This window comes from Doryrhamphus excisus, chromosome 18 (assembly GCF_030265055.1).
Source record: "Doryrhamphus excisus isolate RoL2022-K1 chromosome 18, RoL_Dexc_1.0, whole genome shotgun sequence".
Classification (NCBI taxonomy): Eukaryota; Metazoa; Chordata; class Actinopteri; order Syngnathiformes; family Syngnathidae; genus Doryrhamphus; species Doryrhamphus excisus.
Window position 1 is genome coordinate 1,566,298 of NC_080483.1, and position 12,994 is coordinate 1,579,291.

At 40.5% G+C, this 12,994-nt stretch overlaps 1 protein-coding gene across 10 annotated transcripts in view; it reads right to left on the reverse strand.

Moving 5' to 3' along the window:
- Window positions 1-10,439, reverse strand: part of ampd2a (adenosine monophosphate deaminase 2a) — a 45,514-nt gene extending 35,075 nt beyond the window's left edge. The window contains exons 1-3 of one of the 10 annotated variants that reach the window (XM_058054233.1): window positions 10,377-10,438; window positions 7,931-7,975; window positions 6,556-6,600 (exon numbers count right to left, since the gene is read on the reverse strand). In XM_058054233.1, the coding sequence (XP_057910216.1) occupies window positions 6,556-6,600; window positions 7,931-7,940 (55 nt within the window). In that variant the 5' untranslated portion in view covers window positions 7,941-7,975; window positions 10,377-10,438. Of the gene's footprint in view, window positions 1-3,575; window positions 4,481-5,725; window positions 6,533-6,555; window positions 6,601-6,892; window positions 8,503-10,376 lie in introns of those variants that run through there. The other 9 variants (XM_058054235.1, XM_058054234.1, XM_058054231.1 and 6 more) reach the window with 9 other exon arrangements.
- Window positions 10,440-12,994: the final 2,555 nt, after the last annotated feature.

Sequence of the window (12,994 nt, forward strand, 5' to 3'; positions counted from 1 at the left end):
TGGTTCAAAGAAATGTCAAATTAAGTTGTCATAACTAAGAAAGACGAATGGAAATTGTTGCGTTGATTTTTTTTGTTGAGGCTAAACATTTATTTTTTGAGTGTATGGAATATTTGGGTTATGTCAAGTCCTTACTTGTCCTGCTAATGTTTTTTACTGCTAGCCCGTTCATCCCTTGACAAAAATACCAGTGTGAGAGCAAAAGCTGTCACAAAAAAGTTTATCAAACGTTTTTTAGTTAGTCAGTCGTACCAAATAAATATGTCGTTTTTTCAGAAAACAAGATTCAGGTTACAAAGCGCTCGCATTGGGAGCAACCTCTGCAGATCACAATTATATACAGTAAACCTCAGATATATCGGATTCAATTGTTCCCACTGGTTTTGTCCGATATAAGCGAAATCCGTTATATGCGTACCCGGAAAATGTCCGTTTTACGCATATATGGGATTTATATCCGGTATATGCGTAAATGGGATTTTATCCGTTATAAAAAGGCACTTCCTTGACTATGTTTCCAATGTACCTGGACGCGCAGGCAACGCTGCAAACGCTGCAAATGACGTCGTATAGCGGCCTGTCACGATTCGGCGAATCGGAGCGCCACGATGCGGCCATACGATATATGCCAGGGAAATTTCATGGAAATGCATTGGAACGGGACTGGAGATTTTGTCCGAAATAGGCGAAATCCGTTATAAAAAATCCGATATATGCAATGAATTTTTATTGGAAATGCATTACAGAAAAATCGGTTCTTTTTTATCTGTCCGTTGTGAGCGAATTTCCGATATATCCGAGTCCGATATATCCGAGGTTTACTGTATAAAGCAGTAAGTCAGGCCGACGACAGAAATTCCCTCCACCTCTGTGGCAGACGCTTTAATAGCGTCTATATATCACATCGTGATGTAGCGCCGGCTGCTCTGACATTACGTATTCTGCTTCATGTGAGGCAGAGGGTCCAGTGGGAGGGAGCCTCCTGCAGTCGAATGGAAAAAAAAGTATCAGAAAATCAACACTCGGAAAGAAAAGCGAATGAAATGGATGGCTGTCTCAAGCCCTCCCAAGAAGCTCGCAACGGCAAAAAGGATCAGACCTGAGGGGTCAGCGGGAAGGACACATGGCTGGCCCATGTGGCCCCTTGACGGTTCAGCCGAGCGGCTAATTGAGAGCACAAAAAAAAAGGCTGCAGAGACCTCTAAGTTATTTATTACTGCAGCAAAGACGGGCTTCCTCTGCAAATATGTCATATAGGCTGCGGCCAGCTGCAACACTACTCTTTGGTGATGTACTGTGGCTGCGTAATTTCATCGATATTAACATTTCATCGCTTCAAAGACAAATTGCTTGTTTAGTCTCAGGTTTCAGGGGTCAGTCAGCGCACATGGGAGCTGCAGCCATTTTATTAAAGCTCTAAAAAGCATCCTACGATTGTATAAGTAAAGTAGAACCAGGAATGTCCGACATGATCCGTTCCACTATGTCATTTGATATCATATGGTTACGGGATTCAAAACAATTTTCACCAAAAAAAAATATGGAACTGCAATTTGTCTGTACAGACAGACAATTTACTGTACTGCCTGTACAGGAATTTTGTGGTGCCTAGGAAATAACAAGTACAGTAAACCTCGGATATATCGGAAATTCGCTCACAACGGACAGATAAAAAAGAAGCGATTTTTCTGTAATGCATTTCCAATAAAAATTCATTGCATATATCGGATTTTTTATAACAGATTTCGCCTATTTCGGACAAAATCTCCAGTCCCGTTCCAATGCATTTCCATGAAATTTCCCTGGCATATATCGGATGGCCGCATCGTGGCGCTCCGATTCGCCGAATCGTGACAGGCCGCTATACGACGTCATTTGCAGCGTTTGCAGCGTTGCCTGCGCGTCCAGGTACATTGGAAACATAGTCAAGGAAGTGTCTTTTTATAACGGATAAAATCCCATTTACGCATATACCGGATATAAATCCCATATATGCGTAAAACGGACATTTTCCGGTATACGCATATAACGGATTTCGCTTATATCGGACAAAACCAGTGGGAACAATTGAATCCGATATATCCGAGGTTTACTGTATGTTTTTTTTTTTTAAGCAATCGTCTACCACTGTGCTAAATGAAACCAATCCCCATAAGTCCATAACTTAAAGCAGGGGTCTCAAACTCAATTTACTTGGGGGCCACTGGAGCTAGGGTCTGGGTGAGACTGGGCCGCATCAGGTTTTCCAAAAAAAAACAAAAAAAAAAAACGCATTTATTAAAAACAGAAAAATGAATAAACTTTGCTTTGGTTTTGATTTTCTACAATAAAAGCTCTGATAAAACATTCCACTGTTCGCAAATATCTTAATTTTTATTTTTCTACACAAAATAAGATGAAAAATAAATAAACAAATCAAGAATAAAGAAAATCAATCAATCAGTAATAAATAAATATAATAATAATAATAAAATATCAAATAATAAAAAGTTAAGAAAGCACATATAGTTGGTGGGTAGACAAATGATTTTTTTCATATTAAAATGAACAAAGCATTATTAGAGCCCTGTAGACATGACAAAACACGACTATAGTCACATTTATACTCTTTTTATTTACAACATATTGCGCAACTGCAGGGTCTTGAGACACATGCTAACTCGCAAACTAGAGAGCTAGCGACCTAAACGGTAGCCTCCAAGTTATTTCCTTTCAACTTAAATCGCCCAAAACTTACCACTTCCACACGGATAGGGAGGATAACTATTAACAGTTATTTAACCTTTAACATGAACATGAATCAAACGTAATCATTTTTTCTGGGTACATGATACCATACAGCATCCATATCAAACTTGCGCGGGCCGCACTAACATTAAACTTTCATATCAAGGCGGGGCCCTCAAACTAGTGTCCTGCGGGCCACATTTGGCCGCGTGTGACTAAAAGTTTAAAAACATGAGAAAATGTCGCACATTTCTTAGACAACGACGTCATCTAGTGAAATTGTAGCCCCTCTACATCATGTTGACCGAGAGCACAACAAAAGTAGGGACTGTGGAATAAGGACCCTTTTAACTTTCAACGTGTCCTTGACACGTGTGAAAATGTCATCACTTCTTTCATCATGCGTTCACTTAATGAGAGTGCTTGTCCTGCTGTGCTGAACCTGAGTGCAAACAGAGATAAGAATATAGCTTAGCCATGCACGCACGCACACACACACACACACACACACACACACACACGATAAACTGCCACCGCTAAAGGGGTGGGTGGAGCAGAACCCATTATGGTAAACAAGAGTTCAAACGTCTATTTGCGCTGCTGTAAATGCATACCTCCAACGCTGACCAATGAATTGGTACTGATGCTTCAATCAACACGCAATGGCAGCTCATTACACAACTTTTATACAGGAAGTCATTCATGTGTTCTTGAGCATATCTTCCAAAGGGGACCGCCTGTCTCACTCTACCGGTGAACGCTGTAAATTATTTAGTTTTCCTCACTTTTCTCACATTTCCAAACGGACCCCCATCCATCCCCCATCCCCTCACTCACTACTCACTCACCAGGGCTGGTGGTGCTCTGCAGGCTCCCCCTCTTGCGGAAAGGGGATTTGGGTTTCCCTGAGCCGCTGCCGTTGCCGCTGGAAAAAGATGCTGACATCTTGCCGCCTGCGCTCTTGGTGCTGCTGAGGCAAAGCCAGGGAGGAGGAGCAGCAGCAACGACAACGCCGGAGCTCTGCCTCGCGTTGGGGCGGCTGGGCGGCAGGACCCGCGTGAGGCTGTCACAGGCTCCTCTGCAGAGTTGGCTCCTCCTCCCAGCTAGCCACCACACGTCGGGCGCAACAACGCTGCGCAGTGATGAGCTAAACGCAAGGATTGTGGGGCTCCATCGGAGGACCATCCTCCTTGGTTGCCTGGCAACCGGAGTATAAGCTTCCGGTAGCTAACGTAAGGGGAGAGCCTGCCACAGTGGGAGAACACTATGGACGAGACGAGAGTGTGCACGATTCCGGCTACAACCCAGCAGCTGAGTAGCAAGGTGAGTGGAGGACAAACGGTTTTTCCACTGGTCTATTAATAGCACTTGCATCCACACCACATATGAAAAAGGAACCAGACCACAAAAAGGCAAAAAAATGAAGTAGAATTCACTAGCTATGTTTTTATCATTTACAAATGCTCTTTCGGAAAGTTTAGAAAGCGCCCTTGACATACGCCCACCTGCTGTCGACCATCATTAATACAGTAGTGACAAGCAAGGTCAACAAAGCGACACATAACAAGCACAGTGTGCACTTCCTGTTGTTGGGACTAACGTAAAAAAGCAACATACTCAACGTGTACCACTACTAATAATAATCATAACACATCTAAACTAGTCCTGTATTAGTAAAGTAGAAACAGGAAGGTCCGACATGATCCGTTCCACTATGCCATTTGACATCAGATGGTTATGGGATTCAAAACAATTATGGAAACACACTAGTCTGAGGCCCCCGCCTCGATATGAAAGTTTAATGTTAGTGCGGCCCGCGCAAGTTTGATATGGATGCTGTATGGTATCATGTACCCAGAAAAAATGATTACGTTTGATTCATGTTCATGTTAAAGGTTAAATAACTGTTAATAGTTATCCTCCCTATCCGTGTGGAAGTGGTGAGTTTTTGGCTATTTAAGTTTAAAGGAAATAACTTGAAGGCTACCGTTTAGGTCGCTAGCTCTCGAGTTTGCGAGTTAGCATGTGTCTCAAGACCCTGCAGTTGCGCAATATGTTGTAAATAAAAAGAGTATAAATGTGACTATAGTCGTGTTTTGTCATGTCTACAGGGCTCTAATAATGCTTGGTTCATTTTAATAAGAAAAAAAATAATTTGTCTACCCACCAACTATATGTGCTTTCTTAACTTTTTATTATTTGCCGTTTTATTATTATTATTATTATATTTATTTATTACTGATTGATTGATTTTCTTTATTCTTGATTTGTTTATTTATTTTTCATCTTATTTTGTGTAGAAAAATAAAAATTAAGATATTTGAGAACAGTGGAATGTTTTATCAGAGCTTTTCTTGTAGAAAATCGGAACCAAAGCAAAGTTTATTCATTTTTCTGTTTTTAATAAATGCGTTTTTTTTTGGTTTTTTTTGAAAACCTGATGCCCTAGCTCCAGGGGCCCCCAGGTAAATTGAGTTTGAGACCCCTGAATTTGAGCATGGAAAAACTGTTTAAAACCTACTGTGTATACATTTTTGTACCATTAGAGCCCTGTGGACATGAAATAACACCCCTATAGTCGCCTTTACACTTGTATTACACTTGAGATACAGTATATACTCACAAATTAGCATTGATAGTGTAGTAGCGGCATCCCTGGTGGCTTATTACTTATACTTTGACCTTTTTTTTAACAGTTTTCATTCATTCATTCATTTTCTATCGCTTTTCCTCACGAGGGTCGCGGGGGTGCTGGAGCCTATCCCAGCTACTAACAGTTTTGTGTAAAAAAACAAAACAAAAAAACAACACGATCATACCTACAGTCACACAAGCAGAAGCAAGAGCAGACATCACCACCTTGCGGTGAGAATGATTTATGCAGCTATGCATGTGAACCTCCTGGATGATCTGACACACACACACATTCTCGAGATGGTGCAACCCCTACAAGAAACAATTAAACAAAAAAACATTCAAACACCGCTGGAGGATTTACCTTGGAACACAACGTTATTTCCTCTGTGCTGCTGCGGTTTTGAACCAGCCTTGTAGCGGCCCAGCCTCTTGCTGAAAATTAGATCACTGTGCATATCACTCACTCCTGGGGAGCAAAGCTCATGGGATTCGGCCGGGTGTGTTTGCAATAGCCGCTCCTCACCCCCGGCCAAAAACACACGTTCTCTCTCTCTCTCTCTCTCAGTGTGCACGCTCACAGGCCTCAACATTAGGTATAGCTGAACAATAGACATATGACATTATTGTGGGAAAACAAAAGACCATGTGGGTGATTTTATGGATGTACTAAAGCATGATTTGATACCTCATTTACTTCTCTATCGCAAATATTTAAAATGTTACAGCAGATTTTATAATGGAAAATAGTGCCTTTCAAGACAAAAGCTCGACACACAAATCTGTTTTAAAAGTCAACAATTTTTGATCATCAAAAAGTTCAAGGAAGAAAGTCAAGTGTGATATTTTTAATGTATACAGTAGATGCCTCACACTGCAGTTCAGCAGCACGCTGTGTATTTCTTTTTCACCCCACACTAACCACAACGGCCAGTATTTCCGCACAATTCCATTTTAACTGAATTTTGTCTGCAGATACATATTAAAGTCAATTAACATCCCATTGTAGCTGTGTGATATAATGTCTACCTGTGTCTACCATGCTGTTTAATACATGCACATAATACACAAAGTGTTTTTTTTTTTTTTCTTATCTTTTAATATTTTGCATTCTTATTTCATCCTACTTCGTACTATCCTGTCCATAATGTTAAACAACACTAAAGTATTTTTACCGGAAGCGTATCCACTTACCACCTGACATTGTTGCGGATGTCGGTCCCACACACCGGAAGTCGGCTGTCAAAAACACAACGAAATAATTAAAAACTTATTTGTCTAAACCACCTAAAGGCAACATTACTAGCGCATAAATGATCGTAAATAATATTTTAACGTTTGTTTTCTTTAAAGTTGCTAAGAACAAGTTTTGTTCAAAGTTGCTAACCACTCTTGTTTCTCCCCCCTCGGCTAACGTAAGTTAGCTAATGCTAACACTAAACTAAATAAATTAAGTAGCATTGTTCCCGTGGATATAAAACGACAATGATATATGATATAAAGGATAACAAATTATAACAAAAAGCGTTACCTGTATTTTATGCTTTTTTGTTTAACCTTGTCTCTATCTCTCACGTCAGCATTCACGTTGTTCGATTTACGACAGCTGAGTAAGGAACCAAGTGGTTGGTGTCCATTGTTTCCTCAAGGCTTCCTGTCTGCTTCAACTGAACTCACATATCCTTTTTTTCTCTCAATGGCACTTCTGCTTTTATAGACGTTTTTGCTTCTCACATTTTTATTCTCAGCGGTGTCTCATTTTAAAACTTTTTTTTCATCATCGTTTTCTTATCTTTTATTTTTTTGCATTCTTATATCCTCCTACTTCGTACTATACTGCCCATAATGTTAAACAACACAAAAGTATTTTTACCGGAAGCGTGTCAACTTACCACCTGACATTATTGCGGATGTCGGTCCCACGCACCGGAAGTTGGCTATCAAAAACACAACGAAATAATTAAAAGCGTATCTTTCTCTAAACCACCTAAAGGCAACATTACTGGCGCATAAATGATCACAAATAATATTTTAACATTTGTTTTCTTTAAAAGGTGCTAACAAGTTTGTTTCTCCCCCCTCGGCTAACGTAAGTTAGCTAATGCTAACACTAAATAAAGAACAAGTAGCATTGTTCCTGTGGATATAAAAATGACAATGATATGTGGTATAAAGGATGATAAGTAATAACAAAAAGCGTTACCTGTATTTTATGTTTTTTTGTTTAACCTTGTCTCGATCTCTCACGTCAGCATTCACGTTGTTCGATTTACGACAGCTGAGTAAGGAACCAAGTGGTTGGTGTCCATTGTTTCCTCAAGGCTTCCTGTCTGCTTCAACTGAACTCACATATCCTTTTTTTTTTATCTCAGTGGCACTTCTGCTTTTTATAGACGTTTTTGCTTCTCACATTTTAATTCACAGCGGTGTCTCATTTAAAAACTTTTTTTTGCATCATCGTTTTCTTATCTTTTAATATTTTGCATTCTTATTTCCTCCTACTTCGTACTATACTGCCCATAATGTTAAACAACACAAAAGTATTTTTACCGGAAGCGTGTCAACTTACCACCTGACATTGTTGCGGATGTCGGTCCCACGCACCGGAAGTTGGCTATCAAAAACACAACGAAATAATTAAAAGCTTATCTTTGTCTAAACCACCTAAAGGCAACATTACTGGCGCATAAATGATCATAAATAATATTTTAACATTTGTTTTCTTTAAAGTTGCGAACAAGTTTTGTTCAAAGTTGTTAACCACTCTTGTTTCTCCCCCCTCGGCTAACGTAAGTTAGCTAATGCTAACACTAAACTAAATAAAGAACAAGTAGCATTGTTCCTATGGATATAAAAATGACAATGATATGTGGTATAAAGGATGATAAATAATAACAAAAAGCGTTACCTGTATTTTATGCTTTTTTGTTTAACCTTGTCTCTATCTCTCCCGTCAGCATTCACGTTGTTCGATTTACGACAGCTGAGTAAGGAACCAAGTGGTTGGTGTCCATTGTTTCCTCAAGGCTTCCTGTCTGCTTCAACTGAACTCACATATCCTTTTTTTTCTCTCAATGGCACTTCTGCTTTTTATAGACGTTTTTGCTTCTCACATTTTTATTCTCAGCGGTGTCTCATTTAAAAACTTTTTTTTTTACATCATCGTGTCCTCATATGGAAATAAAAATAACTTCTTGTGAATTGATTGAAAGCAACATGCATGGTAAAGTTAACATCTTATTTATGATTTTTAAAAAGATAAATACCAACCAAAAATAATTTCAGTATAAAATATTGATGTATTTACAGCATCATGCGATAAAATGCTAATCAGTAAATACAACTTAAATAATTAATTGTAATAATTAATTTAATAATTTTAATAAAATAATTAATTTTCAATAAATTAAACAATTGCGAGTAAATACACATGCCATGAAATAATTAGGCATTCAATTGAATAAATACTACTTACGTTAAGTAATTAAATACATTGATTGTTAAATAAATACTGACTGAATACTTTTTAAATAATGATTTAAGATTATATTTCCACAACTGAAAAAGTAGTTTAGCGCGCAGACCTCACAGCTAGGGGACCCGAGTTCAATCCCACCCTCGGCCATCTCTGTGTGGAGTTTGCACGGTCAGGTCAGGGGTCTCAAACATGCGGCCCGCGGGCCAAATGTGTTTTGGAGAGGAGTGGCCTGACGGGAGGCCGACAGAGAGGAAACTCATCATGGTTCAGGTGAGAAACAAGATGTCACCTCTGTAGGATTTGTTTATTTGTGGCCAAATGTGGCCCGCAGGACACTAGTTTGAGGCCCCCGCCTTGATATTATAGTTTAATGTTAGTGCGCCCACGCAAGTTTGATATGGATGCTGCATGGTATCATGTACCCAGAAAAAATGATTACGTTTGATTCATGTTCATGTTAAAGGTTAAATAACTGTTAATAGTTATCCTCCCTATCCGTGTGGAAGTGGTAAGTTTTTGGCTATTTAAGTTGAAAGGAAATAACTTGAAGGCTACCGTTTAGGTCGCTAGCTCTCTAGTTTGCGAGTTAGCATGTGTCTCAAGACCCTGCAGTTGCGCAATATGTTGTAAATAAAAAGAGTATAAATGTGACTATAGTCGTGTTTTGTCATGTCTACAGGGCTCTAATAATGCTTTGTTCATTTTAATATGAAAAAAATCATTTGTCTACCCACCAACTATATGTGCTTTCTTAACTTTTTATTATTATTATTATATTTATTTATTACTGATTGATTGATTTTCTTTATTCTTGATTTGTTTATTTATTTTTCATCTTATTTTGTGCAGAAAAATTAAAATTAAGATATTTGAGAACAGTGGAATGTTTTTAATAAATTTTTTGGGGGGGGTTGAAAACCTGTTGCGGCCCAATCTCACGCAGACCCTAGCTCCAGTGGCCGCCAAGTAAATTGAGTTTGAGACCCCTGTGCTAGGTTAATTAGCGACTCCAAATTGTCCATAGGTATGAATGTGAGTGTGAATGGTTGTTTGTCTATATGTGCCCTGTGATTGGCTGGCGACCAGTCGGTAAAAGCCGTTAAATAACCGAATAGTCCTTCCCTTCAGTGGACACGAGTCAAGTCGTTTCAAGCAGCTGTAGGCTTATTGAGCAATCCTGCATACAATCAACTCCAACTTCCTGCAAAGTATCTTGAGAAGCTTCTTTCCTGCCTTCTGACGCTTGCCGTGCGCCTACGTGCTCTGCAGCCTGTCCTTGCGTAATCGCACTCCGGCTTCAATGGCCTTTGCCCTCCTGCCAGCGCTCAGCACAAACACACTAATTTGAAAACCTGACTTTTTTCTCGTCTTTTACGACAACTGCAGGACGTATTCTTACGCTATATTACTGCTAGTAACTGCACTTTATGACTTGACCGGCATTCCTGTATGCTTCTTATTGTACGGTCAACCGTGGCGTGTCAACAGTTTGAGTACACAATAACAAAGCTAGCAATGAGAGGCGGTCAATACTCACACAAACGGACCTAAAATAGAAGAAAAGTCCAAAGATGGCTGTTTTAGTTTGTAATGTATTTGGAGAAGTCACACCGACGAGGATTACACACAGAGCTGACTCCGCCCACCACCCACCACAAGACAAAGAAATGTCACTAGGTAATAATTGCCACGGGGACGGATGGATCTCATGCAGCCATTTTTATAATCTTCTCACGGGACTATACTATAGATGTCACATTACAGTCCTGACTGTGCTAAACTAATTCAATTATTAGAGCCCTGTAGACATGAAATAACACCCCTATAGTCACCTTTACTCTACTATTCATTGCGCAACTGTTATCGCGCATATGGCTGCTAGCTTACGAGCTAGCTAGTTAACCTCAAATGTATTTCTTCTAAACCAGGGGTCTCAAACATGCGGCCCGTGGGCCAAATGTGGCCCGCAGGACACTAGTTTGAGGCCCCCGCCTTGATATGAAAGTTTAATGTAAGTTTGATATGGATGCTGTATGGTATCATGTACCCAGAAAAAATGATTACGTTTGATTCATGTTCATGTTAAAGGTTAAATAACTGTTAATAGTTATCCTCCCTATCCGTGTGGAAGTGGTAAGTTTTTGGCTTTTTAACTTGAAAGGAAATAACTTGAAGGCTACCGTTTAGGTCGCTACGTCTCTAGTTTGCGAGTCAGCATGTGTCTTAAGACCAGGGGTCTCAAACACACGGCCCGCGGGCCAAATGTGGCCCGCAGGACACTAGTTTGAGGCCCCCGCCTCGATATGAAAGTGTAATGTTAGTGCGGCCCGCGCAAGTTTGATACGGATGCTGTATGGTATCATGTACCCAGAAAAAATGATTACGTTTGATTCATGTTCATGTTAAAGGTTAAATAACTGTTAATAATTATCCTCCCTATCCGTGTGGAAGTGGTAAGTTTTTGGCTATTTAAGTTGAAAGGAAATAACTTGAAGGCTACCGTTTAGGTCACTAGCTCTCTAGTTTGTGAGTTAGCATGTGTCACAAGACCCTGCAGTTGCGCAATATGTTGTAAATAAAGAGTATAAATGTGACTATCGGAGGGGGGGGGGGGGGGGTCACATCAAAGAAGAATAAGACATCTGTGTTCTTTTACAAACATATAAACTCTTTATTACAACATCATCTCTCTCCCGACTCAACTGGTGGCCACGTACGTTCAAGGTATTCATTCCCTTTAAGACAATATATGTGGGTATAGTTAAAAAAAACTATTATTAAAGGCTCCATACCATTTTCAATTTTGTTTATTTACACACGATTATCCGCCCCTTAAGCAACAGAATGTTGGAATAACCCTGTGTCCGTGTTAGCAGATCTGATTCCATCTGATTTATCGTACCCGATGGCGGTAAAGAAACCAAAACGCGTTTCTCCTCCGCACAGAAAGCAGTGACAGGTCAAAACATTCTGCTTGAAATCAAAGTTCAAACCCTCAACAATGAAAATAAAGTACACACAAAAACTACCAAACACTCCATTAAGTATGTGAAAGAAATCATCCACTTCAGCGTCAGGAAATAAATAGTAGCAGTGAGAAACAAAGATGGCCGCCACGGGCAAATGCTCTAATTAACAGGGAAATAATCACACATATGTTAGCACGCAGACCTCACACCTAGGAGACCAGGGTTCGATTCCACCCTCGGGGCAATCTCTGTGTGGAGTTTGTGTGGGTTTCCTCCCACATTCCGAAAACATGCTAGGTTAATTAGCCACTCCAAATTGTCCATAGGTATGAATGTGAGTGTGAATGGTTGTTTGTCTATATGTGCCCTGTGATTGGCTGGCCACCAGTCCAGCGTGTACCCGGCCTCTCGCGCCGAAGACAGCTGGGATAGGCTCCAGCACCGCCACAGCAGTATCACTCGGATACTGTGAACATCCAGCAGCAACACAACATTTTGGCATGACTACTATTTTGATGAAAAATATACTGAACCAGGGCTGCACAGTGGACGGGTGGTTAGCACACAGGCTTCACAGCTAGGAGACCCGCGTTCAATTCCATTTTCGGTCATCTCTGTGTGGAGTTTGCATGTTCTCCCCGTGCATGCGTGGGTTTTCTCCGGGTATTCCGGTTTCCTCCCAAATTCCAAAAACATGCTAGGTTAATTAGCGACTCCAAATTGTCCATAGGCATGAATGTGAGTGTGAATGGTTGTTTGTCTATATGTGCCCTGTGATTGGCTGGCCACCAGTCCAGGGTGTACCCCGCCTCTCGCCCCAAGACAGCTGGGATAGGCTCCAGCACCCCCGCGACCCTCGTGAGGATAAGTGGTAGAAAATGAATGAATGATTCGGTTGAGCTGGTTTCGCAATTACACCTTTTGAGTGTTAAGTTGGTGTGTGATGAGTTTAGTGTTCTTTGAGTGTGAATGGTTGTTTGTCTATATGTGCCCTGTGATTGGCTGGCCACCGGTCCAGCGTGTACCCGGCCTCTCGGGCCGAAGACAGCTGGGATAGGCTCCAGCCCCCCCCGCGACCCTCGTGAGGAAAAAGCAGCAGAAAATGAATGAATGAATGAATGAGAGAAATGCAAAACAACAGACGTTAGCCAAGCTAGCAGGACCCAGACCAAACCAAGTAGTATGA